The sequence below is a fragment of the Apteryx mantelli genome, chromosome 7 (assembly GCF_036417845.1).
Source record: "Apteryx mantelli isolate bAptMan1 chromosome 7, bAptMan1.hap1, whole genome shotgun sequence".
In the NCBI taxonomy this organism is placed as follows: Eukaryota; Metazoa; Chordata; class Aves; order Apterygiformes; family Apterygidae; genus Apteryx; species Apteryx mantelli.
In genome coordinates, this window is record NC_089984.1 from 28,839,341 (window position 1) to 28,865,459 (window position 26,119).

Sequence of the window (26,119 nt, forward strand, 5' to 3'; positions counted from 1 at the left end):
AACAAACAGCTGAAAAACTTACTGGGAGGTACTTAGAAAAATATGGCCCCCATTTGGAGTCAGCAACATGCTCTCTAGGCCACTCTGAGCGATGCAGCTGGGAACCTTTAAGAGCTTTCTAAGTTTTTAGATGACCTGGCAGATTGCCTTATAGTCTGCCTTGCAGACCTTCCTCTTCTCCATCCTCTTGAAGGAGTCTTTGACATCCTTGGAGAGCAATGGCAAGGGGAGAGGTTTTTGTATGGATTCTCATGATGCAAACGTTGCTGAGAGCCTGCTTTCCTGTGATTTCAGCAAGTATCTTTCTCCCTGTGGAGTCTGAGTCCCAGTTTTTCTTCTCTTATTCTGATCACGCATCCTGGAAATCACACTAAAATGGTCTTTTAGGTCAGAGATATACAGCAGTAGTTCAGATAACTGTTGAAGTTCACAGATAAAGCATGGAAATGGCATGGGGTTTAGCTTGCTTGCTGGTGTGTGTTTTGATGTCCTCTTCATTAGCTGCTCTCAGCATGTCAGAACAGTAAGTTGCTTAGATATCTGAACTAGTAGTTTAAATACTAATGCTCTATACCTGATACTGCTCCATTGCCTGAACCAATGGGTATAAGGTCCAGCTGGTTGCAAGTACGCTCCTTTTTTGTGAAGGACATGCTGGGCAGTGAGCACAGGTGCCCAGCCTTGGTTGGAATACAGTAATGTAGCCTCGTCTGCAAAAACGAAAGGAAGGGCGGGGTGCTCTGGTCTCCCAAGGGAAGATCACTTTGGAGCGCAGGCTAGAGAAAAACTGAGGTGGCTGGGGGTTGGGGTGGTGACTGGCAGAGCATGTGCTTGCCCCAGGGTGCTGCACCTCAGCGGCTGGAGTGATCAGTGGTGTATGAGTGGAGTGTTTCTATTACCTGTTTGCTTGGCACCTGCTTTTGGAAAATAGTGTTCAGTGGGGGCTCATAATTGAGGAGGGACGTTGAAACAGTGGAAAGAAAAGGATTATGCAAGAGCCAAAGTATGATTAAAGGATTAAAAAATGTGTTACAGTGAAAGCACCCAGTGTATACCAGCTAGGTGGGCAGACAGACTCCACCCAGAACCTAGGAGGAACTGGCACACCAACTTGCAAAGCCAGAGCAGTGTGTTATAGCAGAGTATGACATCTGGGCAATAGTTTGTGACTGGAGAATAATTGCTCTAATATTCACATTTAAGTAAAAGGGGAACAGGAGAAGCAAGCTAGGCAACTGTAGGCTGGTGGGCCTGACTTCAGAAGTGTGCAAGTCCTTGAGACAGTGGTGGGAAGATGGTAATGAAAGTAGCTGAATAGATTCAGTAGTTGAATAAGATTCAGCGTGAGCATTTAAGAGTGCTGACTAACCTGAGATCTCTGATAGCAGTTTATTTTGATTTTAGACATGGGAAATGTAGCTTACCTAACCTCTGGTAAAGCTATGTTCCTGTTATAGATAACCATTAGTAGAGCAGTGTCTCTAATACATCCCATTTCCCATGCCACATGAGAAGCTATCAAACTGGAGAAAGTAGACATCAGTAGAGAATTGGGAGGTAGAATAAAGGACAGCCTGAACAAGAGGCAAGAATCGGATGAGCCAAAAAGATCTATTAGGAAGAAGGTTATTACGGGTTTCTCAGGGACTGGTCTTGAGCAGCTCATGCTAATACTGATGAGTTCACACTCACTTCAGACCCAGAGCACATAGCTGGGCAGTTGTTGTAGCTGGCAGAGAGCACTAACTGAGGAGCTGGTAGCTTGTCACCTGGGAGCATCTGACCACATCCCTAGCAGAACTGAGTGTTGCATGTTTACGACCTTAGAAACAAAGTCCCATGGCGTGAGAGCTCTGTATTTGTTGCTAGGAAGGTAGTGATGATGGAACGGCTACAGGAACTGATGAGTATAAGCTGGCCTTGAATAAATTTAGATTGGGATTTAGACTTTAAGGCCACTGAGAATGAATTTCTGAAGAGGAAAAGGGACAGGACCAAACTTATTTAAGACTGAGAGTGATGAGTTAATGTGAAATATTAGATATCGTAGCTCCCTGAGCTGTGAGAAAGTGAATACAGTAAGAGTTTCTTCACTTGGGTGCTCTCATGTGTTGCAAATGCTATCATCACACTATGGAGTGCTAGTTTTGGACTGTTATGCAAACAGGCCAAAAATGTTTTTGCTCCAAAGGGAAATTAAACTGTGCTGTGCTGAACACTCACCGAAGACATTTTACCATTGGTGTAGACTCGTAGCCCCTTTTTTGGCAGATGTCTCCCTCAGGGCAGACCAGCTGGCTGTAAAAACAAAGTGATGAGGAGATATTGTTTTTTTTTTTCTCCTTCCCTTTTTTCCAGTGATGCCATCTGCAATTTTGTCATTTGCAATGACTCCTCCCTCCGCAGCCAGCCGATCATCTTCAATCCTGACTTCTTTGTGGAGAAGCTGCGCCATGAAAAACCGGAAGTGTTCACAGAGCTCGTGGTCAGCAACATCACCAGGCTTATTGACTTGCCTGGGGCAGAGCTGGCCCAGCTGATGGGAGAGGAAGACCCAAAGCTGCCCGGGGGAAACAGCATAGCCTCTGGATTTTTGCGTTCCCTGATGTCTCTGAAACGCAAAGGTGAGTATGACATGGTGCCTGGTACCCACCTTTAGAGTGATGCTGACTGTCATCATCTGTTACATGTAGTTTAGAAAACTTTCAGTGCAGGCCTGTTGTTTCAAGTTTGTGTTAAGTGCTTAATACTGTAGGTTTGTAATCTCTGGGGATGTCAGCTTTAGAAAGCAACAGAACAGAGGCCAGGAAGTTCAGCCAGGAAGTGCCTTGCTACTTCTAGAGTGTCCTTCTTCCGGGGGTTTATGTTCGGGTTGGCCACAGTCAGCTGGCTGCTCATTGTGCTTGGTGCAGCACAAACCACAGAAATGTAGCTTTGGCCCTGACTCTTTCTGGTCTGGCTCTGTGGATGACACGGAGCTGGAGAGGTGTCCCAGATCAAACTGCAGGTTCTTCCAATGCATGCCAAGGTGTCCTTGTCTCTCTATGCAGCATGCTTATTTTTGTCTGTGGTAATTCATACTTCTGTTTTCCTTAGCTCATTAGCTTTCCTCATTAATGACAGAGCATCAGTAAAGGCTGAGAATGTCAATTTCTGTGAACAACAGTAATGCCCACTCAGTTTTCCAGGCCACTGACTTCACTCAGTGCCCTCTGTCTCCTTCAGTTGTTATCCCAGCTTTCTTGAAGGTCATGTCTGTGCAGCTTAGAAATCTGTAGAACAGGTAAGCTTCTCCCATCCCTGTGCTAGTGCTGCTCCAATCCACATCCCAGTTCCAGTGAGGCAGTGACAAAGCTCTGTCTCTGCTCAAGCCCAGTTTTGACCCTGACGGGGGTGACTTATTCTCTTTCTTCTGCTGAGGCAAGCATAGCTTCTAACACTCAACTGGAGTTTTCTTCTGGTGACCTGACTGTTCGTACCTTTTCTTTCAAGTCTGGCTGTTGTAATCATGAAATGTCAGCCCCAGCACCCTTCTCAGAAGTCTGAAGTTTGCCTTTGAGCACTTGTGTCTTCACATCCTCTTCTCACCAGTGGCTGGCAGTTACAACTGAGTTTAGTTGTATCTTAAAAGGTTTTCCAGGTGTGTGTGCCTTCTCACACCTCTGTCCTCACTCAAGGGGATGGGTTTTCCTCATAAATTCAGTTAAACTTTCTCACTTATCTGGACAGAAACCGACTCTCCCTGGACACCTCTCACATCCCTTCCTCAGCCATGGTTTCCTAGCTAGACTGCCTGTCTGCTGGCAAAGAAGCTGTGGGTAGCTGTCTTCAAATGTTGGCAGTTGGGATTGAATACTTCTAATGAATCTCCTGTTTACTTTGAGCAATTCTGCTATCATGAGCACCTCTGAGAAGAGCGTTACCAGTATGTCTGGGTTTTTTGGCTTTCAGTCTTTTTATGGTTTCTCTAAGTGTTCCTTTTTCTACCAACCTTAAGCATCTATAAGGATAATCTCTGAGCTCCACTGCTTAGACTGAAGTCTCTGGTACTGGCATCTGCCCTCCGCTCTTGGCTTACCCGGAGGGATCCCTGATAGACACGCTCACTCTGGCAGAGCTGGGCTGGGTAGCACTGCAGGGGAAAATCAAGCACTGCAAATCAAGTACTTCAGCATCCTTAGGTGAGAATTACTTAGTATCACCATGATTTTTCCTTGCTGCTCTATAATAACAGATCTTTACACTCTTCTCCCAAACTGCAGTTACACTGTGCTTGGACCTGTGTTGCACCTACCTCTGTCACAGAAGAATAACAGGACCTCTGAAATTTAGACATGTCATTTGACAAACAGGAGTGAGGGAGAAACAGAATCAGATGTATCTTGTTAGTGTTCATGGAAACTTCCCTGTTCTTCTCAAAACCTTCCAGGAGGGGCTTGTCAGCCTTGTCTGGCTCCTTTTTTAAAATTAGCCATACTCTGCTGGAGCACTGTTCTTACCAGCTTTCAGAACTGATGTCTCCTGCTAGCTCCTCTTCCACCAGGAGCTCCACCTTACCCAATACAGACTGAGTGTGTTTCCATGGCCATGTGTCTGCACTACAGTTACAGTAAACAGATGTTTCCAAGTCAGCTGGCTGCACTCCCAGGCTGCAAATGGCAGTGTCTCCTGCACTGACAGGCACTATCTGTGAACTCCAGACTCTGAGAACAAGTTTGTGCCTACAGAGAAAATCAATTTCATGTACTATGTTTCATCTTAGAGCTATCCTTTGTTTCTCTTGGTGTTATAGACCAGCTAGAACAAACAGGTTTTATTTCTTCAAAGCCAGAGGCCAAGGACCGTAGAGCTCAGAGCTGATCAAACTGCAAATACTTATGACTTCTTTGAGCATCAGGAAACTCAATCTCATGCTGCTGCTTAGTTTCTGAAGCAATTGTACAATAACATCTAAGCCTTTATAACTCAGCATCCATTCTCCAGACACTCCTTTCAAGTTTCTTTGAGAATCAAATTCTCATTCAGACATCAACTTCTGACTTTAAAAGTAAATCGAATTCATCAGACCCTGCACGTCTCCCGAAGATGTGTTTTCCTCTCCCTGGCCACTATGGATTCTATCTGATGAATGTATAATGAATTTAGTTTTCTTCAAGGACAAGAATCTTTTACTAACCATTCTTTCACTTCACGCTCAAGCCTTTCAGATCTTACATGAGGATCAAGAGGTCACATTGTCCTCCTTCCTTCTGCAAGACTGAAGACCTTTTGCATGTGCTTTATCAGAGAGGGATCAGAAAGTTCTTGATTTAACAGGAGGTTGGAGTTCTTGGTGGCTTACCATGTATTTCAGAAGTCCTGGAAGAAAGTGGATCATTCTTCAGGCAGGATAAATTCAGTTGCACAGGAGGGTTGCTTGAGAAGTGCACAGGTTAACCTGGTCTTTCCCACATGCCGTGAACATCCATACCTCAGAACAGTAAGATCTGTAGTACAACAGACCAAAAGCTTGTAAAATCACCATGTGCTATGAGGAAAAAAAAAAAAGCAAGACAAAGCTTATGGGGGAGATGATAACTTTTATCAGGCCAGCCAATGCACTGCTTGGATCACTTGGCTATCAGCTGCAACAATAAGAGGAAAACTTTCAGTCCCAGAAAGCTGGTGCAGATGCCCAGCTTGCCTTCAGAAGTGACCTGTGCTCCTGCAAGTCTGGTGATGGGGAGGGGAGGTAGATTCTTTTCTTAAATCTGATGGCTCTTTGAAGCCTAAGTGCAAGGACAGGACAAACCAGCTATGTGCCTGGTTCCAGTTCTCAGTCCCAGTCAGCATGCACAGTATGGTCTATCCAGCGTTTCATCTCTAGCTGTGGTCAAAGCCTACATTCTTCTCAGGGGAGGAGTGGTGCCCCTGGTTCTGGTTGCTGCCGCTGAAAGTCATGGGAGTTGCTTCAGCCTTTTGAGGCACAGAGTGTACTGGTTGTGTGTATCTGATGAAAAAAGTCATTCACTCACAAGACCCCATTTATTAGAAAACATTACCGTGCTTGATACCTACTCTCTTACCTGGGAAGTCCCTCTCTGGACAGGAACAGTTTTCTAGAGTGTTTCAACAAGTGCTTTTCAGTTAAAATGGGCTTCTCATCTAATGTTTCTTTCCACACAGGGGTCTCCTTCCTTTCAGCTCCTTTTTGCTTCTCTCTCTCCCTTTGGGGCTGGAGCTCTGGAGCTGGCAACTCATGCCTGATTTTTAACAGCCCCATGAGATGAAAGCAAACTCCAGGAGTGAGAGGAGCTGTCAGTGTTCCTTACAGAGAAGGGCCCAGCTCATTGCTTCCCTACTTTCCCTTCTTCTAGTTCTTCCTTGTTCAGCCTTCTGATACTTCATACTTTACTGTACTCGGGCCAGGGCAGCTGACATGGGAGAGAGATTCACTGCTGTTTATTCATCTCTGAAAAGGAAGCTGGCATGAGCTAGTCAAACCATGTCTCCTCATTGGTGCTTGTTCCCTTCTCCCACGTCTTGTAGCTGCAGCTCTTCCTTCTGCCTCCCTGCATGTCAGGCCACAGTGAGGACTAATCTGGGCCTCACTTTCCAGCTGTGCAGTGTGCCTGTGGGGCAGGCACCTGGGAAGTCCAGGCTGCCACATCTGCTTTTCCCACTTTGACTGCTGTTTCCATAGCATCTGTGCTTGCAGATAATATGCCCTTTAAAAATGAAACATCTGCTGTGGTGGTGTTTTCGGGAGCTAGAGAATGTTTGCTTTGGCTGATAAAGACTGTAATTAAGCTGAGGTAAGAAGCAAGATGATGAAGCCCTTGCAAATACAGCATTGGGAGATGAAGTGCCTTATCTGGGAGTGCTTGTGAGATAACATCTATTAGGGGTCCTTGTGACCTTCATCCTTAGCAATTTTGTGCACTGGTCTTTGCATGCTGAGATCCTGTTCTTTGGGGAGCACTCTTCTCTGGGACTGTTGGGCTCTGAGCTGCCTGAACATACTATCTTCTGTTCTGCAGAGAAAGGGGTGGTGTTTGGCTCACCGCTGACAGAAGAAGGCATTGCACAGGTTTCCCAGCTAATTGAATATCTGCACAAACGTAAGTGACTCTGTCTTACTGCCTTCCTATCTGTTTGGGCCACCTCAGGTCTCTAGTAGAGGCCGAGAGGTGAGCTCTGAGCCTCTCCAGCAATAGGAATTTGGGGCAGGATTAGATGACTGTTCCTCAGGATTGCCTAGCAGATGAGTTCATCTCTTTCCCCCTGTTTCTGTGAACTCTTTCTGCTGGTGTGACTCAGCCTGAAGTCATGGCTCTGAATGCTGCTCACTGAGGTTTGCCGATGAGCTCTAGAAAGGGGGGAGAACTGCTTTAGTAAGAGGAAGGGAATCAGCCTCTGAATAACCAGGGGCCTTTTTCCTCCCCTCTGCTGAGCAGATCTACGAGCAGAAGGCTTGTTTCGGGTGCCAGGCAACAGCATCAGGCAACAAATCCTAAAGGATGCTCTGAACAGTGGTACAGATATTGACCTGGACTCTGGGGAGTTTCATTCCAATGATGTGGCAACCCTGCTGAAGATGTTCTTGGGCGAATTACCAGAGCCCCTGCTGACACACAAGCACTTCCATGCCCACCTCAAAATTGCAGGTGAGTGAACAACAAGAGACAGCGATGAGCAGAGGGAAGGAAGCCAGCCTCATAGAGAGCTGGTAATGCTGCAGAGCCACACACTAGGCTGTTGGAGATCCTGAAGTGCAGTTCCTAAAAGCAGGGTAAGAAGAGCCTTATGGTGGAAAGATTGGAGCTGAAAACCCTAAGAAATCAGACTGGATCTCTCTAGCCCAATTTCTTTTCTCCAGCAGCAGGCATAAGCAGATGCCTAGGGAAGTACAGGAGTAGAGCGCTGGGTAACCTGAGTCTCCAACTATTTTAAGTCTGGAGGTTTCCCGAGCCAGGTGTGGTTTCAACATACTTAGTAACCCTTATTGAACTATCTTGTGTGAACTTACTCCGTCTGGAACCCATCAAAACTATTAGCAACTGTGTTATTCTGTGGGAGGAGTACCACAGATTAACGTAGCATTTGAGGGGCTTGGGAGCCAGGGGAAGGGAACTGGAGGGTCAAGAGCTAAGCTTGGAGGAGAACTGGCTGTGTGAAGAGGGAAGGGTAACCAGTTGCAATGGGCCTGCTGTTGGGGAAGGCAATGTGTGTCCTTCACATTCTGCCCTGTGCTTTGGCAGACTTGACGCTGTTTGATGAGAAGGGGAATAAGACTAGCACTCCAGACAAAGAGCGCCAAATCGAAGCCCTCCAGCTGCTGTTCTTGATCCTTCCTGCGCCCAACCGCAGCCTGCTCAAACTACTGCTGGATTTGCTCTACCAGACAGCCAAGAAGCAGGACAAGAACAAGATGTCTGCCCACAATCTTGCCCTCATGTTTGCACCCCACATCCTGTGGCCCAGAAATGTGAGCAATGCCTCAGTATCTGCTTGTGGGATGTTGCAGGGTAGAAAGGAGAGGCTTGGCAGGCCTATAGGGGAGCACTGAGATGGGAAGGATGAGTGTTGCAACACTAATGTGAGGGCTGGAGACTGCAATGGTGAGGTGGAGCTGCCTGGCAGGACTCAGGGTCCTGGTGTTCAGCCTGGACCTGCTGTAGGTCTCGTTTGCCACTGATGCTTCCTCTTTTTCAGTAAGATTTAAAGCACAGCACAGTCCTGCTTCTTAAGAATGACTGCTCTGGGCAAACCCTGCAGACCTCTCTCTGCAAGGTTTCTTGGGCTGCTGGTAAACTCTTTTGCCATAGAGTTGTCTGGGTGGCCAAGATGTTAGGCCAGCTCTTCTCAGAGCAGCACTGGCTCTATGAACTCTGCACGTTGGCATGCTGTGAGCCCTGCCTGCCCATCTCCTCAGAGCTGAGCTCCTGCTGAGCCACTGAATGTGTCCATGTCCCAGAAACAACACAGGCAACAGAGACCCTTCCTCCTCCCCTTCTAACAGCTGCTCCTTGGGCTGTGTCCCTTTGCCAGGTGACAGCAAATGACCTGCAGGAGAATATCACAAAGCTAAACAACGGAGTGACCTTCATGATCAAACACTCACAGAAACTCTTCAAAGTAAGTGTGCTTCGAGGTCCTGCTCTTCCTGCCCCTTCTGCAGGAGACTGAATGCCCCTTGTCCAGACAGGCCTCAGGTGTCAGGGGTGTATCCTGGGCACTCTCTTCTGTGGTGGGAGGAGGAGGATTTATACAAAAAACTATTTTTTTAGTGACTAGAGAGGAAGTCTTGGCTGGGCAAGCAGCCCAGGGGAAGGAGGACACAGCCGTGGAGGTAGCTTTTCTGCCTTGGCGAGGTCAGAGGCACGGTGCAGTGTAATACCACCCTCTGCTGGACACTCAGCACCTGCTTTCCATATGGGAAACCGGTTTCCTTGGGGCAATTAGTGGTGGGGCTTGTGTTGGGAAACTCTGGGGTTCTGGTGGGATAAGGAAATTGAAGGGACTCATCTTGGATGAGGGCTGCTGGCACCTGAATCCCTAATGCGGGTCACTTTGTTGTGAACACTTCTGCATGTGACAGTCAACCCGGTGCTGTTATGGGCAGAGTTTGTGGTCCTGAGCCTCTCTGTCTAGCTTTGCGTGGGGTGCTGTGATAACATAGTTAGGAGTGTGGGGCTGTCTGCGGGTCCCTCCAGGGAAGTGTTTCCAGAACAGTCTCTTGGCTTCCCAGGACCTTCCTGGTCCTGTTCTGTGGGCTTCTGCTCTCTGCATAGAGTCTTCCCATAGAAAGTGCCCCTTCTGCCCTCTTTGTCAGGCCCCTGTTTGGCCTGCTCGGAGCTGGGGGAATTGCTTGGAAAAAGCTCGTGTGGAAGCTGCTGTCATTCTGTGTTCCCCTTGTGTTGATTACATGTTTCAAAGGGAAACTGTGAGCAGAGATTGCACTGGGGACATGAAACACCATTGCTTGGTCTGCCCTAAACAGCTGAGTCTTAGAAATGGCTTGTGTGGTGCAGCTGAGGAGCAACTCTTGGAGAGGCTGCATCTTCTCCCAAAGTCAAGCACACTGAACACATGCATGGCTTTTTCCTGTGCTCACGGTCTCATCTCTCCTCTGCCCAGGCCCCAGCTTACATCCGGGAATGTGCCAGGCTCCACTATCTTGGATCCAGAGCCCACGCATCAAAGGTAAGGCCGGCAAATGCAGTGCCTGCCCTCCAGGAAAGGGCAGAGGCTATGCTACTGCCAAGGGATGTTTGTGAGCGAAAGAAGCTGAGAACAAACCAAGTCATGAAGGAGGATCTGTTGGAGAGCAGGGGTGAGGAAACTTTACAGTATGGTAGTGCAAGCAATTGCATTAGGGAAATTGGGCAGAGTTGAAGCATCTGTTAATCAAAAACACCGGGAAAGCCACCAGCCCCTCTTTAGCAGCAAACCTCCTCCCTGTGCCCATCACATGCAGCACCTGCTACTTTGTGGGGCTACGCCTTGCAGGCAGACACATCCACTGCCATGGCTAGGCTGCTGCAAAGAGGGACTCTAATAAAGGCTACTTGCTGCTGCTGGGATAAGATTTATCTGTGTCTTTCCAGCAAATGCTTCCCTGCCCCATATAGCTGCAGAAGAGGGAAGATGCATTGGAAGGAGCTGCAGTAACCCTTCTCAAGCCTGTTAGAGCTCCTGCAGCTGGCATCCAGGAGGGAGGGAAGAAGCAATGGGGTCACCTTTGTATTGCTGTCACCTCTGCCTGGCACAGGGCCTGCTGGTGCAGTGCTGCTGCAGAGGGGTAGGGAAAACACAGCCCTGTGCATTCGCTGGGGTGAGGCAGCTCACGAGACAGTTCCCAGTGTGGCTCAGATGGGTAGCTCATTCGGATTAAAGCATGGCAAGCAACTGCTCTCTCCACTTTCCCAGGATGACCTGGATCTGCTGACCTCTCCCAGCTCCAAGGAGCTGCAGCCTCTCAAGTCTCAGAAGCGAAGCCGACTGGACCCTTGCCATCAGGAGGAGACCCAGCAGCGCACAGAGGAGGCACTGAAGGAGCTTTTCCGCCATGTCCACAATATGCCTGACTCTGCAAAGAAGAAGAAGCTCATTCGGCAGGTAGTGTGGGGAGGAAAGATATCTTTGGGGCGTGCTTGTCAGTGCAATCCTGGGCACAGGACTAAAGGCAGGGCCTACCGGAGAGCTGCTCCCAGTTCTGGGGAGGGTGAGCTTTGGACCCTGCAAGAGGCAGAGCTGCATGAAGGAAGGGGAGGAGGAAGTCTGCTGAATGTGGCTGATAGTGGAGGTGGTTGCTGCACCAAGCCGTGCTCCGAGTGCTCTGTCTCCCAAGCAAGGGACTTGCCAGCCAGAAGTCCCCCAATCCTGATCATGGCCAAATTGAGCTTGCTACCTCAGGAAGAGGAAAATCCTGTCTCCTCTTGCCTGCATGGTGTGGGACAAATTGGTCTCCACTTGGTCCAGTGAGCAATTCCAGTCAACCTCTTGCTTCAGGGAGCCTGGGCGCAGCCAGTGCCTCTCCTGTCTGCCAACCCCCAGTTCCTGCTCAAACCCCTTTCTACTCTGGTGGCTGCTGATCTTGGCTGACCTGGTAGCCAGCACAAAGCAGCCTCACACCCAAGCTTCCTGTGACCCCGGGTGGGAGAGGTGGCCTTCCTCTGCTTTCTTCTCCCTGCAGCTCTGAGCTGCCTCTCCATTTTGGGGTGTGGAAAAGCCAAAGCAATGTCTGGCAAGAAGGCAACAGATAGAGCTGCACACAGCAGCAAGAGCCTGGTAAGCTAGTAACTGTGCTAACATGCTGCTCTCATGTTTCCTCCTAGTTTAATAAGCATCCTACAGCTCTCACTCCTGGCTCTGATGTACGCACACCCCCAGCACAAAGACGCACCCGCTCACGCTCCTTCAGCGGTCTCATTAAGGTAAAGGCAGCCTCTGACCCATGCTCTCTGCTGCAAGTCTCTGGTGTTGCTCTGTGCTCCTGCCTTGTCCTGGCTTGAATAAGTCACTTGACAGTAGGGACTATTCAAAGTACTGTCTGGTAAAGAACACAGATCCACTGGGGATGGGAAAAGCAGCACAGCAAGAATAAGCCTTATTTAGTATAAAATGTAATTATCTATGAGACATTCTGCTGTAGGATCTGTGCATCTTTGTGAAGGCTTCGTTGCTTCCCGAGATGAGATGAAGACTGAGAGGGAGCAGGTCACTTTGTCTAGGTGGCTGTTAGAACAGGTGTTAGCATGCTGGAGGCTGCTCTACAGCAGCATGTACCTGCTTCTGACAGTCTGGGCTTCTGGCCAGGCCTGGTGTCACCTCCTGAACCCTTTAGGATCTGGCAGGCTAAGCCTGGCGGAATGGTATTTCAGGTGGTTCTGTTTTGCAGTCTTTGTCCCAGCCTGGCTTCCTGTTTTCTTTCCCAGCATCCACCTGTTTACCAGAAATGCATCCTGCTCCTTCCCTTCCTTTTCCCCTTTGCACTCTGAGCACTAGCCAACAGCCTTTTCTTCTTATGGCAGCGGAAGGTTTTGGGAACACCGGTTATCATGGAGAGGAAGAGCAGGGATGTTACGCCAGAGCCGGAGCGAGCTAGCAAAGAGAACATCCACCTGGTAAGAGCTGCTCCCAGCCCTGCTGAAGCTGCCAGTGAGGGAGTGCATGGAGGGGCATTTGAGTACAACCTGGGCACTCATTTGAGCTATTCTTGGGGTCTGCTTGCTGTTCTCTGCTCCAGTCAAGGTTTCAGAGTTTCTTCTGTACGATCAGACAAGGCCTTGGGAAGCTGCTGAGGGGAAGGTAGTGCAGGGCTAATAATGAGGGCAGGACTGGGAGCAGAGGTGGCAGCCCTCGACCCTCACTGCAGTCCTGACCCTCTCGTTTATTCCTGTATCGCCCCTGGGGCATTGGCTGTGCCCTTCTCCCTCACTCTCATCTTCCTCTGAGTTGTACAGAGCTCTCCTGGACCTTTGCTCTCAACCTGTTCCAGGACTGAACTGAAGCTTTAGGTTCATGTTAGTCCCCAGACCTCTCCCCTCTGATTCCTTCGTTCTGTGGGTCAGTCAAGACTAGGGCTGGCCATCATTGCTCAGGTTGCTCTTGTTCCCAGCTCAGTTTTTGGGGCCAGGCAGTGCAGCTGTAGCTATACAGCCCTGCACCGACTCTGAGTTGGGTCTGTCCCCCTCCCATCCCTCAAGAGCCCACACAACACACACACAAATATCCTCCATTTGGCTGGCTTGCGGAGTGGCCTGCACACTTGGGGCAGGCACGGTCTAGTGTCTGGGATGACAGTTGCCTCCTTTTCTAGGTGAATCAGTAGTTTAAGGCTTAGGCAGTGCCCTTACTCTGCAGTCCGCTGCCTGTGGTAGGGCTGTCCTCTGGGCTAGGCAGGCCGAGTGTAGATTTGGGTGGGAACTGCTCTCTGGCAGTACAGCCTGCTCCCAGGGAAGGCTGTGGATGTCATTTCACTCCCCAGCTCTCTGATCCTATTTCCCTCTCTTTCAGTTACAGAAATGTGGCTCTCCAGCTCATGTGTCCCAAGCAAAGCTGAAGTTTTTAGAGGGCCGGAAAGAGGTGAGATGCTCACACACGCAGTCCTTCCTGAGGGGAACCTGGCCTGTTGGGCTCTCAGCTCTCTCAAGTACAGAGAGAGACTTGCAGAGACAGTGTCACTGCAAGCAAGGCTCTGTCTCGGGCTCCGTGGCTGTAGCAGTGGGCTCCGTGGCTGTAGCAGTTTGCTCCATGCCGGGCTGTGAGCGATGGGTGCTCTGGAAGCCAGGCCTTGAAGGGGTTCACCCGACAGGCCTGTACAGCCCCTCTGTGAGTTGGCAGGCTGGGTGTCACGGGAAGGAGGGCAGCTAGCCCCTTGTGGCTGGTGCTAACAGCCTGTCAGGTGGCAGTGAGGTAAGAGGTTAGTGCAGCCCAAGGCCCACTGCTGTAATCGTTCTTGTCTGGTCACTGTCTCATGTCTTGTGCTCTGTTTTGGTAAAAGGTATGGAAAGACTGCAGTGGGAGCCCCTATAGGGGGAGGACAGCCTGTCCCCTATTCCTGTGTGGCATTCTGTGTCTCAAGCGTTCAATCTCTCTAATCCTCTGCTCCAGGACTCCTGTAGACGCGTGCGAGCCCGCCTGCTTTCCAAGGAGTCATCGTCCCTCTGAATCGCCTCTCACCAATGCATGGGTGGGGAATGCCCAGCCTCACAAGCTGTGAATAATACATGCTGCACTGAGAGGGGAGCGCTGCAGGCTCACGGCAGCCTTCAACATGCCAGCACTCTTGAAACCGGACCTTTGCAAGGACTGCAGGGACTTGTTTCTATCTGTATATAAATATATGTCATTCCACTATGGGGCAAACCACTATCTAACCAAAACCTGTGCAGCATGTCTGACCTGCTGGCTCTGGGAAGAGCTGGAGAGCTCACTTACAAGGAGAGCCACGTGCATTATGGGGCCCTGTTTGTACTCCCAGCTCTCTCTGCAATGTGCTAGGCTGTATTTTTGCCCCTTCTGCTCCAAGCTATTAACAAGTCTGCTTGTTTTTGCTTCCCCTTCTCTGTTAGCAGTGAGAATGATGGACTCCAACCTTCATGTGCATCCTGGCAGCTAACCTTATCTCCAGGCCTCCTTTGGAGCTATGCTCCTTGTGCTTTCAGGGACCAGCTCTCTGCTTCCTGTGGGGTCCTTTTTGCCTACCATCCCTGAAGCACACAAGTGGTACACAGCATGGGGTGGGCCTGAGAGAAGAGGAGGGGCTGAGGGTGCTATCATCTCAAATGGGGTCTGGGGAAAGCAGTTTCCCCAATAAACTCATCACCCTGTTTCAGTTTGAGCTGGAAGCAGCCGCTGCTTACCACCTCCAGGCTCCTGTTGTACAGTGCTGCCACTGGCTCTGCCTGGGGAGCAAGGAGTGTCTCTGCTTAGCGTTCCCCAGGGGAGGCTAAGCGGAGCAGGGCTTGTTCCTCAGGGGGCAGGAGGCTGGCAAAGGCTGTCCCGGGGCAGAATGGCAGCCCAGCCTTTGGAAGCTGGGATGTCTGGGGCAGGCGGAGTCCATGTGCGGCATAAAAACAGCTTGAGCATCGTGAGAGGCAAAGGAGAGCTCCAGCCATTTGTGATCTGTTGCAAGTGGTGCCAAAGGCTTTAGCTCAAGATATCTGGGTGGCCCATCTGGCAAGTGGCTGATTAGTTACTAAACTGAGGGAAAGGACTAGAGCTGGATTCAGCTCTTTACTGTAAGCTGCAGAAATGGGATGAAACCATCTAGATACAAAATAAACCCCTGTCGCAGCTGGCCAGTGTCAGCTGCCTTGTTAAGCTGAAGTGCTCCAATAAGCCCATCTTACCCAGTAGCTGTCTGCAAGCACTCCAGGACAGGAAACACATGGGGTCACTACTGTGAAATAAAGATTTAATCAGCTGACGATCAGTCTAAACATTTCTCAGCCCTTCTCAGCGAAGCAAATAATCTCTGAAATCCAATTATAATTGTCTTCTAATCTTTAACAACCAGCAGCTGACAGGAGTTAGAGCTCTGTCCTTGACAGCTTTCTGAGACAACTGGTGGCAGGAGGTGTGAGGTCAGGATGTGAGCAGGGAGTTCAGTCCAACTGACCAGAGCTGTCGAAACAGAGCCCTGCATGACTTAGCTGGAATCTGTCATTTTTTGGTACTGTGATTTTTTTTAAGAGCTACAAAGCCTTGTGCTGCTCTATCCAGAGGGATGTTCCAGGTACTTTGTCTGGGGCACCTTTTCCCAGTCTGACCCTGAAGTGGAAGAGCTGCCTTGAAAATGTAGGGAGTAGTGGGACTTTAGATGTGGGAGCTGGTGTTGGGAGCCTCTGTCACAGCGAAGGGAGAGCACTGGTTCTGCAGGGACCAGGCAGGTGAGGATGCTGTGAGGAAGGGCAGAGGCTGTTGCTGTGTTAGCAGTATGTGCTTTTTGGATGTGTCTGTAATTATTCCCTCCAGAGGCTGAAACTGTCTGTGTGCTCTTCTTTGAAAGGCAGGCTGTGTTTTGCTGATCGCACTTCTGCCCCTGCCCCTGCAGTTTCTGGGAGGCAGTTTCCTGCTAGCAGAGACTTGGGGATCTTGACTCAGCCTCTGAACAGAGATGAGGTAGAGCTGAAGGTCTAAAGCCGAGTGGCAGCGCACAGAGAACTAGGCCTGGTCCTGCTATCTCTGCTTTTGCCTGCATCGAGGGTGGTTGTTGGGTGAAGCATTTGTTTTTCCAGCCCCCCCCCTTTCCCTCCCCCCAGCATACTCAGACGTATCTATATCTCTGTAGAGATGTTGTTTTGGCAAGGCTATCTCATTCCTAAGACTAAATACACTGTTCCTTTACAGATGAGAGAAAAGTAACTTTTCCCTCCAATGGCCAAGCAACTGTGTCCCCCTTGGTGGTAGATCTAGCTCAAGAGCTGTGTCTGATTTCTGGCACAGCTGAGATTTGCTTAGCTCTAAAGAAGTTATCTCTGGGGCATCAGCCTGGCATTCTGCACGTCTCGGATGCCTTCCCTGCCAAAAGCAGGGTGGGTGCAGTCTACAGGCAGGGCAGCCCAAGGCTTCAGAATTGAAGGTCCTGAGATCAGTGCCCTGGGCTTTAACTCAAGGTACTGTCCTCCTGGTGCCACGGATGGGGAGGCTAACAGAGACTTGGCCTCTAGGATCCCTGGCTGTCACAGCCCAATGTGTTCCCGCTGTGTCATAGGCGAGGGGGGTTGTAGTTGTGCCTGGATGTGCCTTGTTGCTCTGCCCAGTGCAATGCCTCACAAGGATGCTTCCTCCCAGAACAGCAACTAACTGTTCCCAGAGTCTAGGGTTTCTGAAATATTTTTAATCTATGTCCTTATTTATATATGCTATGTATGTACTGTTTCAGACTGCTGCCTTTCCATATGTTCATGTGAAATCCCCGTATTAAATGCTTCTATTTTTAGTGTTTTTGCTCAGTGGCTTAAGCAGTTTCATTGGGACAGTGAGGACTTGGCGGTGCGTCTGCTTTCAAAAGGGAGGAAGTGTCTGCTCAGAAACCCCGTGCTGCCATCCCTGGAGTGCAGAGGTGCTTGGTGAGCTGCTGCGTGCCTGCAGGGACAGCACCATCCTCCTATATGGCACTTGTGCTCATTCCTTCCAGGGCTTAGTGCAACACAGGGTGCACAGACTGGCTTTCCTCACACACTGGAGGTATAAAGTTGGACCTTTTCCTTTCTCTCTTCCACCCGCTGTTATCCAGGGTGAAGGGAAATCTGGGTTTACAAAGAGCACTTTATATAAATAATGGATCAAACGAATACATTTTTTCTCTTTAGAACCATTCTTTTCTTGCTAATCTTGGCTGCCGAGGAAGGATGGTTTCTGCTTGCATTTTTGTTTCCTTCTTCCTAATAATGGCGCCTCAGATTTTATGCAGATTATTTCTCTGTGAAGTTCTTCCACATTTGAAATGCCCTGGGCTTGCCTGCCGTGGCTCAGACACTCATTAGCATCCTTGCTTTGTGAGTTAAAAACAAGCAGGAGAAGCAAGCTGCGTGGTATGTTTGAAACCTTCCTGTAGGCTGAGCTTCAAGAAGGCCCGGCTGTCCTCCAGAGGCTGAAGTTGGGTATCATGGGACTGGTGCACCTTTTCTCCCTGGAGCTCGGGGGGCAGGAGGGGATGGGATCTTTGTGCACTTAAAAGTGGCTATGGGAGTCCGGAGAGATGTTTCTTTTCTTGAAGCTGCTGAACAAAAGGAATGCAAACATTCACAACAGCTATTTTGAATACTGCAAATCCAAGTATTGCCTCCCTGATAATCATGATTCAAAGTGACAGGCTTTATACTGCTTACATAATTTAAAAAATGAATAATTTTTAGCCCCTGAAGCCACAACCTAAGCACCTATGCTTGGCTGTAAGTAAAAGAGCAGCAGTTCTGAAATCAGTGGGACTAAACACTGAGTGAAGATACATATTTGAAGGGGAACCTTAGTTTTCATTATTTTTGGTTGACCTGTTGGTATTCCTGCACAGCAGTGGCATTGCAGAACAAACAAGCACTGTTCATCCTTCATTTCATTATACAGTTTTATCTCAAATTGCACAGCACAGACTTGCAAATAAGTTCTGCAGAGATCTAAATCAATTTTTGTAAATGGTTTTGATTTTAAATCACTCTGCCCTGGTTTGGAGTTGAAACAGGATATTTTTCGTCTCTTAAATTATCAAGTGTGGCTTGGAGCTGTCATGCTGCTGCTGTATCTCACTGCCTAGGGCAACACTATAGACAAAAAACATGAGTAGTGTTAGTGATAGATGTTGGCACCAGCCAGACCAGTTATCAGGCTTTACAATCTCATTGGCTTGGATTAACTAATATTTTTTCATGGAGTGAATAAATTACCATGTTTAGTTCTGTTTGCTCGTCCCCCTAGTGCTGAAGTCTATAAATTGTGCAGGCACACAGATGCCAGGATCTCCGTGCTGGGTCTCACACTGACCCTGCCCTTGTGTTGTGGGCCAGGCACTGCCTGCGGGATCTCTGCTGGCACCAGCTCTCGGGCCCCATCCTGCTTCCAGCCCATCGTCGTTGCTAGGGAAGGGCCCCTGCATGAGGTATGCCATGGGGTTGTTCCCAGGCTCCTGCATCGGGGTGCACCAAGAAGCTGTCCCCAATTGTAGATCGTGGTGTGAGGTTCAGACACTTCCCAGCACCAGCCTATGAGGTGCTGATTTTGGTCCAGTTTGGCGACTGAGGTCAGAGGGATCAGAGCTTTCCTCTCCCAGTCACTGGCTGCAAAGTCCTAGGACCTGCAGCTCGCCAGAGGTAGTGTGCTCCCTCCCCAGTCCCAGCACAGCCGGCACTGCCCCTCTCCCAGGCTAAACCAGCCTTTCCTGCTTTGCTGGAGGGAAGGATTTACAAATCCACTGCCCATCACTCCTGGGGGGCAGCTTGTGTGATCTTAGCCTGGCTCCTCTTGCACCAGAGAAGAGGGCTGGGTCCCACTTCATCAGCTCTTGTTCTGTCTGAAGCTCTTGCTTCACCATGGCTTGGGCCTGGAGATTGGGATGGATGTGGATCAAAAAAAAAGCTTGACCCCATTTGTTGTGTGTGCCTGTGTGTGTAAGTGGGTGTGTGTGCAAGTCTGCAAATTGGGGGTGTCTGCACTGGCCTGAGGTTGCTCTAGGATTTGTTTCTTCTAGCCTTTTCTCTTACAAAGCTGAGCCCTGCTCCTGGCCGGGCTGCCTGCCTTCCCTCCTGCCCGAGCGGGAAGCGGGGCCTCGGGCCCCCGTGGCATCTTGCACAAAAGCGTCCGGCTCCATTGTGCCTGGCTAAGGCCGTTCTGCTGCAGAGCGCAAGAGGGGGCTGGCAGCACACGCTGCGCCGTGGGACCGGACCCCCTGACTGCCCAGCTGCCGGCCACCCCGGAGCCAGGCCCAGAAAGCCAGGGGCAGGCTTGGCCCCTGCTGTGATGGAGGGGCCTGGTTCTTCCTCCTCGACTGTGTCTGAGGGATGGGCGAAGAGGAAGCTGGGACTACAAATAAAGCAATCAGCATGGAGAGCAAAGAGAAGGGGGGGAGCAGTGTTCAGGCTGATGGATGCAGAGAAGGGGTAGAGGCTGGGGCTGGGGAGATGCCCCTTTGTAAAGGACAAAGTCAGCTCTGGGGGGAGCCCCTAGCGTGGTCCTCCAGGCCCTGCACGTGTCTGGGGCTGAGTGGAGCTGTCCCAAGAATAAGGCTAAATCCATTCCCTCTCCTGCTTGCCAAGTTATTTTTGGACACTGGCATCCTCTTGCTGTTCTCTGGAGCCAAACCCTGGTAACCCGTCACTCAGGCTTGCGTAGCCAGAGCCGCTGGTCCTTCCTGCAGCACCTGCACCCTGGAAGTGTCTCCTCTACAGCACAGGAACTCGGGTGACCGAGGCCAAGTGGGGCTGCTGCCAGCTCCCCTGTCCTACAGCTTGCAGGCTCTGACTTTCTTCCAGCCTCTAATAGCTGTGGCTTGTAACTCCACAAGGGCAGGGGGAGGGATGCAGTGAAACATGCTCACAGCTGGGACGGGCAAGATGCAGAAATGCAGCTTGTGACTGTGGAGGCCCAGTGAGTCCAAATGGGCGCATGGTTTATTGATTATATCCCAGCATGGGACCAGCCGCCAGCTAGCCATAAATAAGGAGCACAGACAAGCTCGTCTGCACCCAAGGCATCTTCATTAATGAAATCAGGACAGAGCCTCTGCCTCTCTCATCTGTCAAGCTGAGACGCTTCTTATCCCTCAGGTTACCTGGTTTTCCTAGCTCAGAGATGTCAGTGTAAAGGGGGATTGCAGTAAGGCAAAAGGTGTTGATGGGAACAAGGTCTGTTCTTCTAAAAACAAAGCCCAATGTCTCTGCTTGTCCCTGTGGCCAAGGTCATTTGCTGTATCCTGCAGACCCACCTGCTCTTACTGGGAGGCAGGGCTTTATAGCAGAGGAGCTGCAGTTTATGGCACCGTGGAGAAATATGTTGGATGTGCTTGGCAACAGCAAATGGAAAGTTAGTCTATTAAACAGTAAATTATCCCTCCAATGCATCTTCATTGAAGAGGGTTAATGAATGGCTCCAGGCAGAGTGAGCGGGGAAGAGTGTGTGTGCATGCACGGTGCGGATGTGGAACGATCGCTACATCTGGGGACCCCTGAATCCTGATCCCACGCTGCACGAACAATAGCGTTTCCATGTGCGAGACGCTTCACAAACACCTCCTCGCGTGTGGCTTATTCAAACCAGCTTGCGCTGTGCCGCAGAGCTCCCAGGCAGTTGGTGTGTCCAGCCGCGCTGGGAACAGCGTCTCTCCATCTGCGCCTGGGCTGCTCAGAGCAGAATTTTCCTTGTGGGCTAGAGCTGGTTTGGGGAGCACAGGGTGCGGGGCTCGTCCCCTCCATTCAGCCGTGCCAGGAAGCAGAGGTGCGGTGCCTTGCGGACCGTCCCCTTCCCGCTGCTCCGCAGCGCCCTGGGTTTGCTCAGGGCAGAGGGGCAGGCTGGGCTCGCGCTGCTCTGCTGCTCCCTGTTGTGTGAGGCTGGGGCCAAATCTGCCTGCTCGGCGTCTCCCACCCCCAGGGTGATCTGAGCACGGGGCTCTTGCCACCGGGGCTGGGCAGAGGGAACGTCCCCAGGCAGTGGGGCTGCCTCCTGGAGTCAGTGGGGCACTGGGTGATGCTGGTGGTGCTTGCAGGATGATGCTGATGGTTGTGGCAGGGCAATGCCTGCAGCGTTTGCGGGGCAATGCTGGCAGTACGTGGAGGGAGATGATGGTGGTGTTTGCCAGCGACACAGGGCTTGTCCTCAGAGACGTGCCAGAAAGAGCCGCTGCTCAGCGTGCCTGAGCCCTGCCTGCCGCCGCCGCTATCCGGGTGAGATTTAGTGTGCTCCTGACGGCCCTGGCCGCCCGCGCGACTCCAAGATAGACCCATCAAGGGCACTGTCGCGCTGAACAAGCCCAACAGGTGCCCCGGCGGGGCCGACACGCCGACCCGCTCCTGCACAATGCCTCGTCCCCCGAAGCCGAGCGTGTCCGACGGCACAAAAGGCGGCCGGGCCTCCCAGCGCGAGCCGAGGCGACCAGGCGTGACAGCCGTGGCCCCGGCCGGCGGAGGGGCAGCCCGGCGGCCCTCTCCCCACGCAGTCTCTGGGATGCACCGGGGAGCCCGAGGTCACAGCCGTGCTGCTCCCGGCTCGTCTCCAGCTGGGCCTTGTGGCCGTGCGCACACAGCTAACCTCCTGCGTTTCTCCTGCTTCTGCTCCACTTCTGTGTCTGCTCCTGCCCTTAGGAATTCATCTGTTTGCTGCTCCCCAGCCCTGGGATGTTTGGAAGAGGGTAGTCCCCACCTAGCTGCCTGGAGGCCGCTGAGCGGGAAGGATGTGGCATAGCCGGGATGGGAAGGTGCCAGCTGCAAACCTCGATAGAGCTGGCAGGCGCCGAGTGCTCGGCAGCGGCGCTCCAGCTCCCTCCGGCCCTGGCACGGCCCCGTCGGGGCTGTGCGACGGGAGACCCGAGCCGGGGACGCGGTGCAGGCGCAGGAGCTGGCCCTTGCCGGCAGACAGTGTGTCAGGCGGCTCGGAGGCAGGCCACGGCCCGTCCCAGGCTGGGTGGAAATGCACGGATACTGCCCTGGGGGGCTTGGCTTAAAACTGGCAGCAATTTTGTTTGAAGCTTTGTAGCTGCTTCGCATCTCTTTGCACGACAGGTCTGGCGCGTACCCTGGAATCCTTCCCCAGATCTTCCCATGGAAACTCCTCTCCTGCAAAAAAGCTTCTGCTTCATTTTAACCAAACCCAGAGCCCATCAGACAATCCAGATGGTCTCTCTCTCTATCAAGCAGTTTGGCCCAGATCCCGGTGGCAGACGGCAGGACCAGGCCTCCCTTGATAAAGAAAAGTTTGTTTTTTATTTTTCTCCCCGCTCCTCATCCATATTCAGAGGCACCCTGGGCCTTTCCCAGGCAGCTGTTGCTCTCAGCGGCCCACACCACCCCACGCAGAGCGCTCCGAGGCCTGCAGGATCTCGTCCCGCGTCTTAATCCAGGCCCCTTTCGGAGCAGTGTCATTTCACCTCTCCTTTGCCTCTCTGCGGTCCTGAATTTCTGCCTGTGCTGGGGCTGTTTCTGGTTGCACAGACTGCAGCTGCTCAGCAGGCACGTTGCATAGGCCACCCTGGGTCCGGCAGTGTCCCAGAGATGCTTCCCCCACCCCATAACTGCCAATGCATCAGCACTGCCAGAGGCTGACATGCAGGAGGGGGGGCTCAGTGCAGAGCCTGCCCCCTGCCCTGCCATCGTCCCTCTCGAGCCTCGCTCAGCCCCTGCAGTGCGTTTGCAGCCCAGGAAGGGGGATGCTGCTGCGACCGGGGCACCTGCAGAGGGGTCAGCCGCAGCCAGCAGCCCCGCTCAGGGGGTTCAGGTGCCGGAGCTGCACCGTGGTGGGCATGTGGCACGCGCAGCAAGTAGCTCCCCAGGAGAGCAGGAGCTGAGATACCTGCAGGACAAAACATGGATCTGGCCCTGAACCAGGGTCTTCAGAGCCCCAGCCCTGCGCTTGCTTGAGCCTCTTCCACCGCCTGGCCCAGGCTGGCGCAGACAGAAGGAGGCCTCCAGGCACTCTCCTGCGGGCTAGTTGCTCTGCCAAGACCGTGACCCCAGTTATAAAGTGACCCAATGTTGCTGCAGCTGGACACAAAGACCGAGGGGAGTCTATTTATCCTGCAGATCATGAAGGATTCGCCTTGGGCAAGTGACTTTGCAAAAGTTAGGAAACAAGATCCCTCATCCTGCTCCTGCAGCAGGAGCAAAGGGCAGGCTAGGAAGACAGACTGGTCTGTGGGGACACCATGTCCTGGGGCAGGGGACACCGCCTGGCAGCACAGCTGCCCTCAGAGGGGGGCTCTGCTCCACCCATCAAGGGACGGGAGGGAGTTTGGGAGGGAGGGAAGAGGGTCGACAGCACGCAGGCATGATGTGGGTAGCGGCCAGCTCTGGGGAATGCAGAGCAGCTGGGAAATAATCTTCACCCCCAGAAACTCAGCCCAGTGCCACCAAGGAGGCTGGTCAAGGGAGCCAGTTCGGGAGGAACAAAACACCGGCATGGGCTTTGCGCAGCCCAGGGTGTGGAGCTGGGGTCCGTGGCAGGGGGGTCCGAGTCCCTTTGGGTGCTCAGTGCCAGGGTCTCTGCCTGAGCACCGCAGCAGGCTGCAGGGCCACCTCTCCTGAAGCCGTGCCAGCGATGGGTCAGCTCCCAGAGTCCTGGGAAGCAGCTCATCTTCCTCGCTGTCAGGGCTGCTGTGTAGCAACAAGGAACAAACCCCTTTCAAGCATCTCAGCCGCAGCTTCCTCCCGGGATTGGGGCCAAAGGAAGGAGATGTCATGAAAATGCAGACAGATGATGGGAGCCTGCATTCGGGATGGGAAAAGGCTGCTGATTTGGGCCAAGCTGATGCTGCCCTGTGTGTCTGTGTGTCTGTGTGTGTGCGCGCGCGTGAGGTGGCCCTTGCCAGAGTGAGATTCATGCAGACACCTCTCTCTTTCTGTTTAAAGAGCGTTGGCTTGCAGAGTGCTGTGCATGGGGAATATTGATTTAAGAGGCAGTCCTGCCCCGGGACCCACCACTGTCCCTGCAAATGTCCTGCAGGTCAGGGGGAGAGGCAGAGGGGATGAGTGCGTGGTGGGGTGTCCATGCTCCCCTGCCTTTCACCACCTTCACGCTGTGCAGAAGGGGTACGGAGCAGGTCAAGGGGCTGAGGAAGCAGCCTGTGGCTCCGAAGCCAGCTGGAGAAATGCTTTAAGCTGAGCAAGAAACCAGCTCCCAGTGTGCAGAGGTGAGTATTCCCCTGGGAGCATGGGGTGGAAGGGGTTTCCCTGAGGGATGCTGCACCGCCGTGGGGCTTGCTTGGCCCCTCCATGCACACTGCCACCTCCCCAGCCCTCACACTTCTCTCTGACTGCTGGAGGAATCTGGCAGGCTCCCTCCTCCCCGAGGAGGAAATTCGCAGCAGGTGCTGTCAACAGCCACGACTCCATCGGGCATCTCAAAATCCCTGCTGTTTTCCTTAAAGACTCAGCCGTTGGAGTCAGGGGTTATGCGAGTGTTTCAGGTACAATTAGTAAAATTGGTGCCCAGCCCTCCTGGTTACACCCTTCTGCTTTTCATTTGTAGACCGCAGGGAAGAACATAGAAGACAACAAATGCAATATTCACATTTCTGAGGTGTCAAACAATTCGGGCCGAGCTCACGAGATCTCTCGGCTCGACTTGTTTTTGCATCCAGACAGGTATATTTCGACTCTTCCTTGCTTCTCCTTTGGCCTCCGCAGCCGGGAGAAGCCAGCGCCGTCCCCGGGGTGCCCTCGCCCCATGCGCCCCACGCGCGCTGCTGCAGCCCGGCGCCCCAGGCCTCTCCCGAGCCGGAGCCCCGACGGCGCGGGGTGCCGGCGCCGGGGCGCGCTGCCGCGGCGGCGGCCCCGGTGCCGGTGCCGGTGCCGGGGCGCGGGGCGCGGGGCGGGGCGGGGGCCGGGCCGGGGGAGGGCGCCCGTCGGGGCGGGCAGGGCCGGGGGGCGGAGCGAGCGCGGGGGCTGCGCCGGGGCTGCGGGACGGGGCGGCAGAGAGGGAGCGCGGTGCGCGCCGACGGCGCTCTCGCCCCGCAGCCGCGCCGCGCCGCGCCGCGCCGAGCCGAGCCGAGCCGAGCCAAAGCGGGCCGAGCCCCGCGCCCCGGGGATGCGCAGCGGCCCCGCCGCCTAGCGCCGCTGCCCGCTGCCATGGCGGCGCCGCGCGGCGCGGCCCCGACGCCCGGCGCGGCCCCGGCGCCGGCTCCGACCCCGACCCCGACCCCCGGCGCGGCGGCGGCGGCCCCGGCGGGGCTGCGTGCCGCCGCCTGGCTGCTGGCGTGCGCCGCGCTGTGCCGGGGCCGCGCCGCCGCCTGCCCGCCGCTCTGCGCCTGCAGCGGCACCACGGTGGACTGCCACGGCACGGCCCTGCGCGGCGTGCCCCGGAGCATCCCCCGCGGCACCGAGCGCCTGTGAGTACCGCGCTTGCCGGCGGCGGGGCGGCCGAGGCGGGCGCCCGTCGGGGGTGCGAGCCGCAGCCCGCCGGGGGCCTTGCGAGCGGGCGCCCGTCGCGGGGGGCTTGCGCAGGAGCCTTCCGGGGGCTGCGTGGCTGCCGGGGGAGGCGTGTGCAGGGGTGCCTCCGTGGCGTGCAGCAGCCCGGCCGGGGGATGCTCGTGCAGGAGCCCGTCCAGGAGATGCGCGTGCAAGCAGCAGCGGGGGTGGGCGCGGGTGCTGCGTCCCTCCCGTCCAGGCAGCGTGTGTGTAAATGCCTGTCCAGGGGATGCGCGTGCAAGAGCCTGTCGGGATGGGGTGTGTATGCAGCATCCCGTCCAGGCAGCGTGTGTGTAAATGCCTGTCCAGGGGATGCGCGTGCAAGAGCCTGTCGGGATGGGGTGCGTATGCAGCATCCCGTCCGCGGCGGGGTGCGATAGCCTGTCGAGGTGGGGGCAGCCTGTGTGTGCAAGAAACCACTGGGGCAGGGGGCGTGTGCAGCCCCTGGCTTTGGGGGCGATGTGCAAAGGCACGTACAACAGCCTGCGTGCGCTGGTGTGCGTGCGAGTGTTTGGAGCTGGGTG

At 53.2% G+C, this 26,119-nt stretch overlaps 1 protein-coding gene across 1 annotated transcript; it reads left to right on the plus strand.

Annotated features, from left to right (window-relative positions):
• The first annotated feature begins 1,839 nt into the window (after nt 1–1,839).
• On the plus strand, nt 1,840–16,935 carry ARHGAP19 (Rho GTPase activating protein 19). Its single transcript, XM_013943385.2, has 12 exons — nt 1,840–1,844; nt 2,359–2,624; nt 7,020–7,100; nt 7,437–7,646; nt 8,241–8,467; nt 9,031–9,117; nt 10,120–10,185; nt 10,912–11,100; nt 11,820–11,918; nt 12,516–12,608; nt 13,501–13,569; nt 14,098–16,935. Exons 1-12 carry the CDS (start codon nt 1,840–1,842, stop codon nt 14,152–14,154), a joined length of 1,449 nt encoding a protein of 482 aa, XP_013798839.1. The 3' UTR covers nt 14,155–16,935.
• The last annotated feature ends 9,184 nt before the right edge of the window (nt 16,936–26,119 follow it).

What these genes read in the sequence shown, in the direction of transcription:
- ARHGAP19 (XM_013943385.2), top strand. An exon ending in GCAAAGAGAACATCCACCTG is followed by an intron (nt 12,609 to 13,500) that starts GTAAGAGCTGCT and finishes CCTCTCTTTCAG; the next exon opens with TTACAGAAATGTGGCTCTCC. An exon ending in TTTTAGAGGGCCGGAAAGAG is followed by an intron (nt 13,570 to 14,097) that starts GTGAGATGCTCA and finishes CCTCTGCTCCAG; the next exon opens with GACTCCTGTAGACGCGTGCG.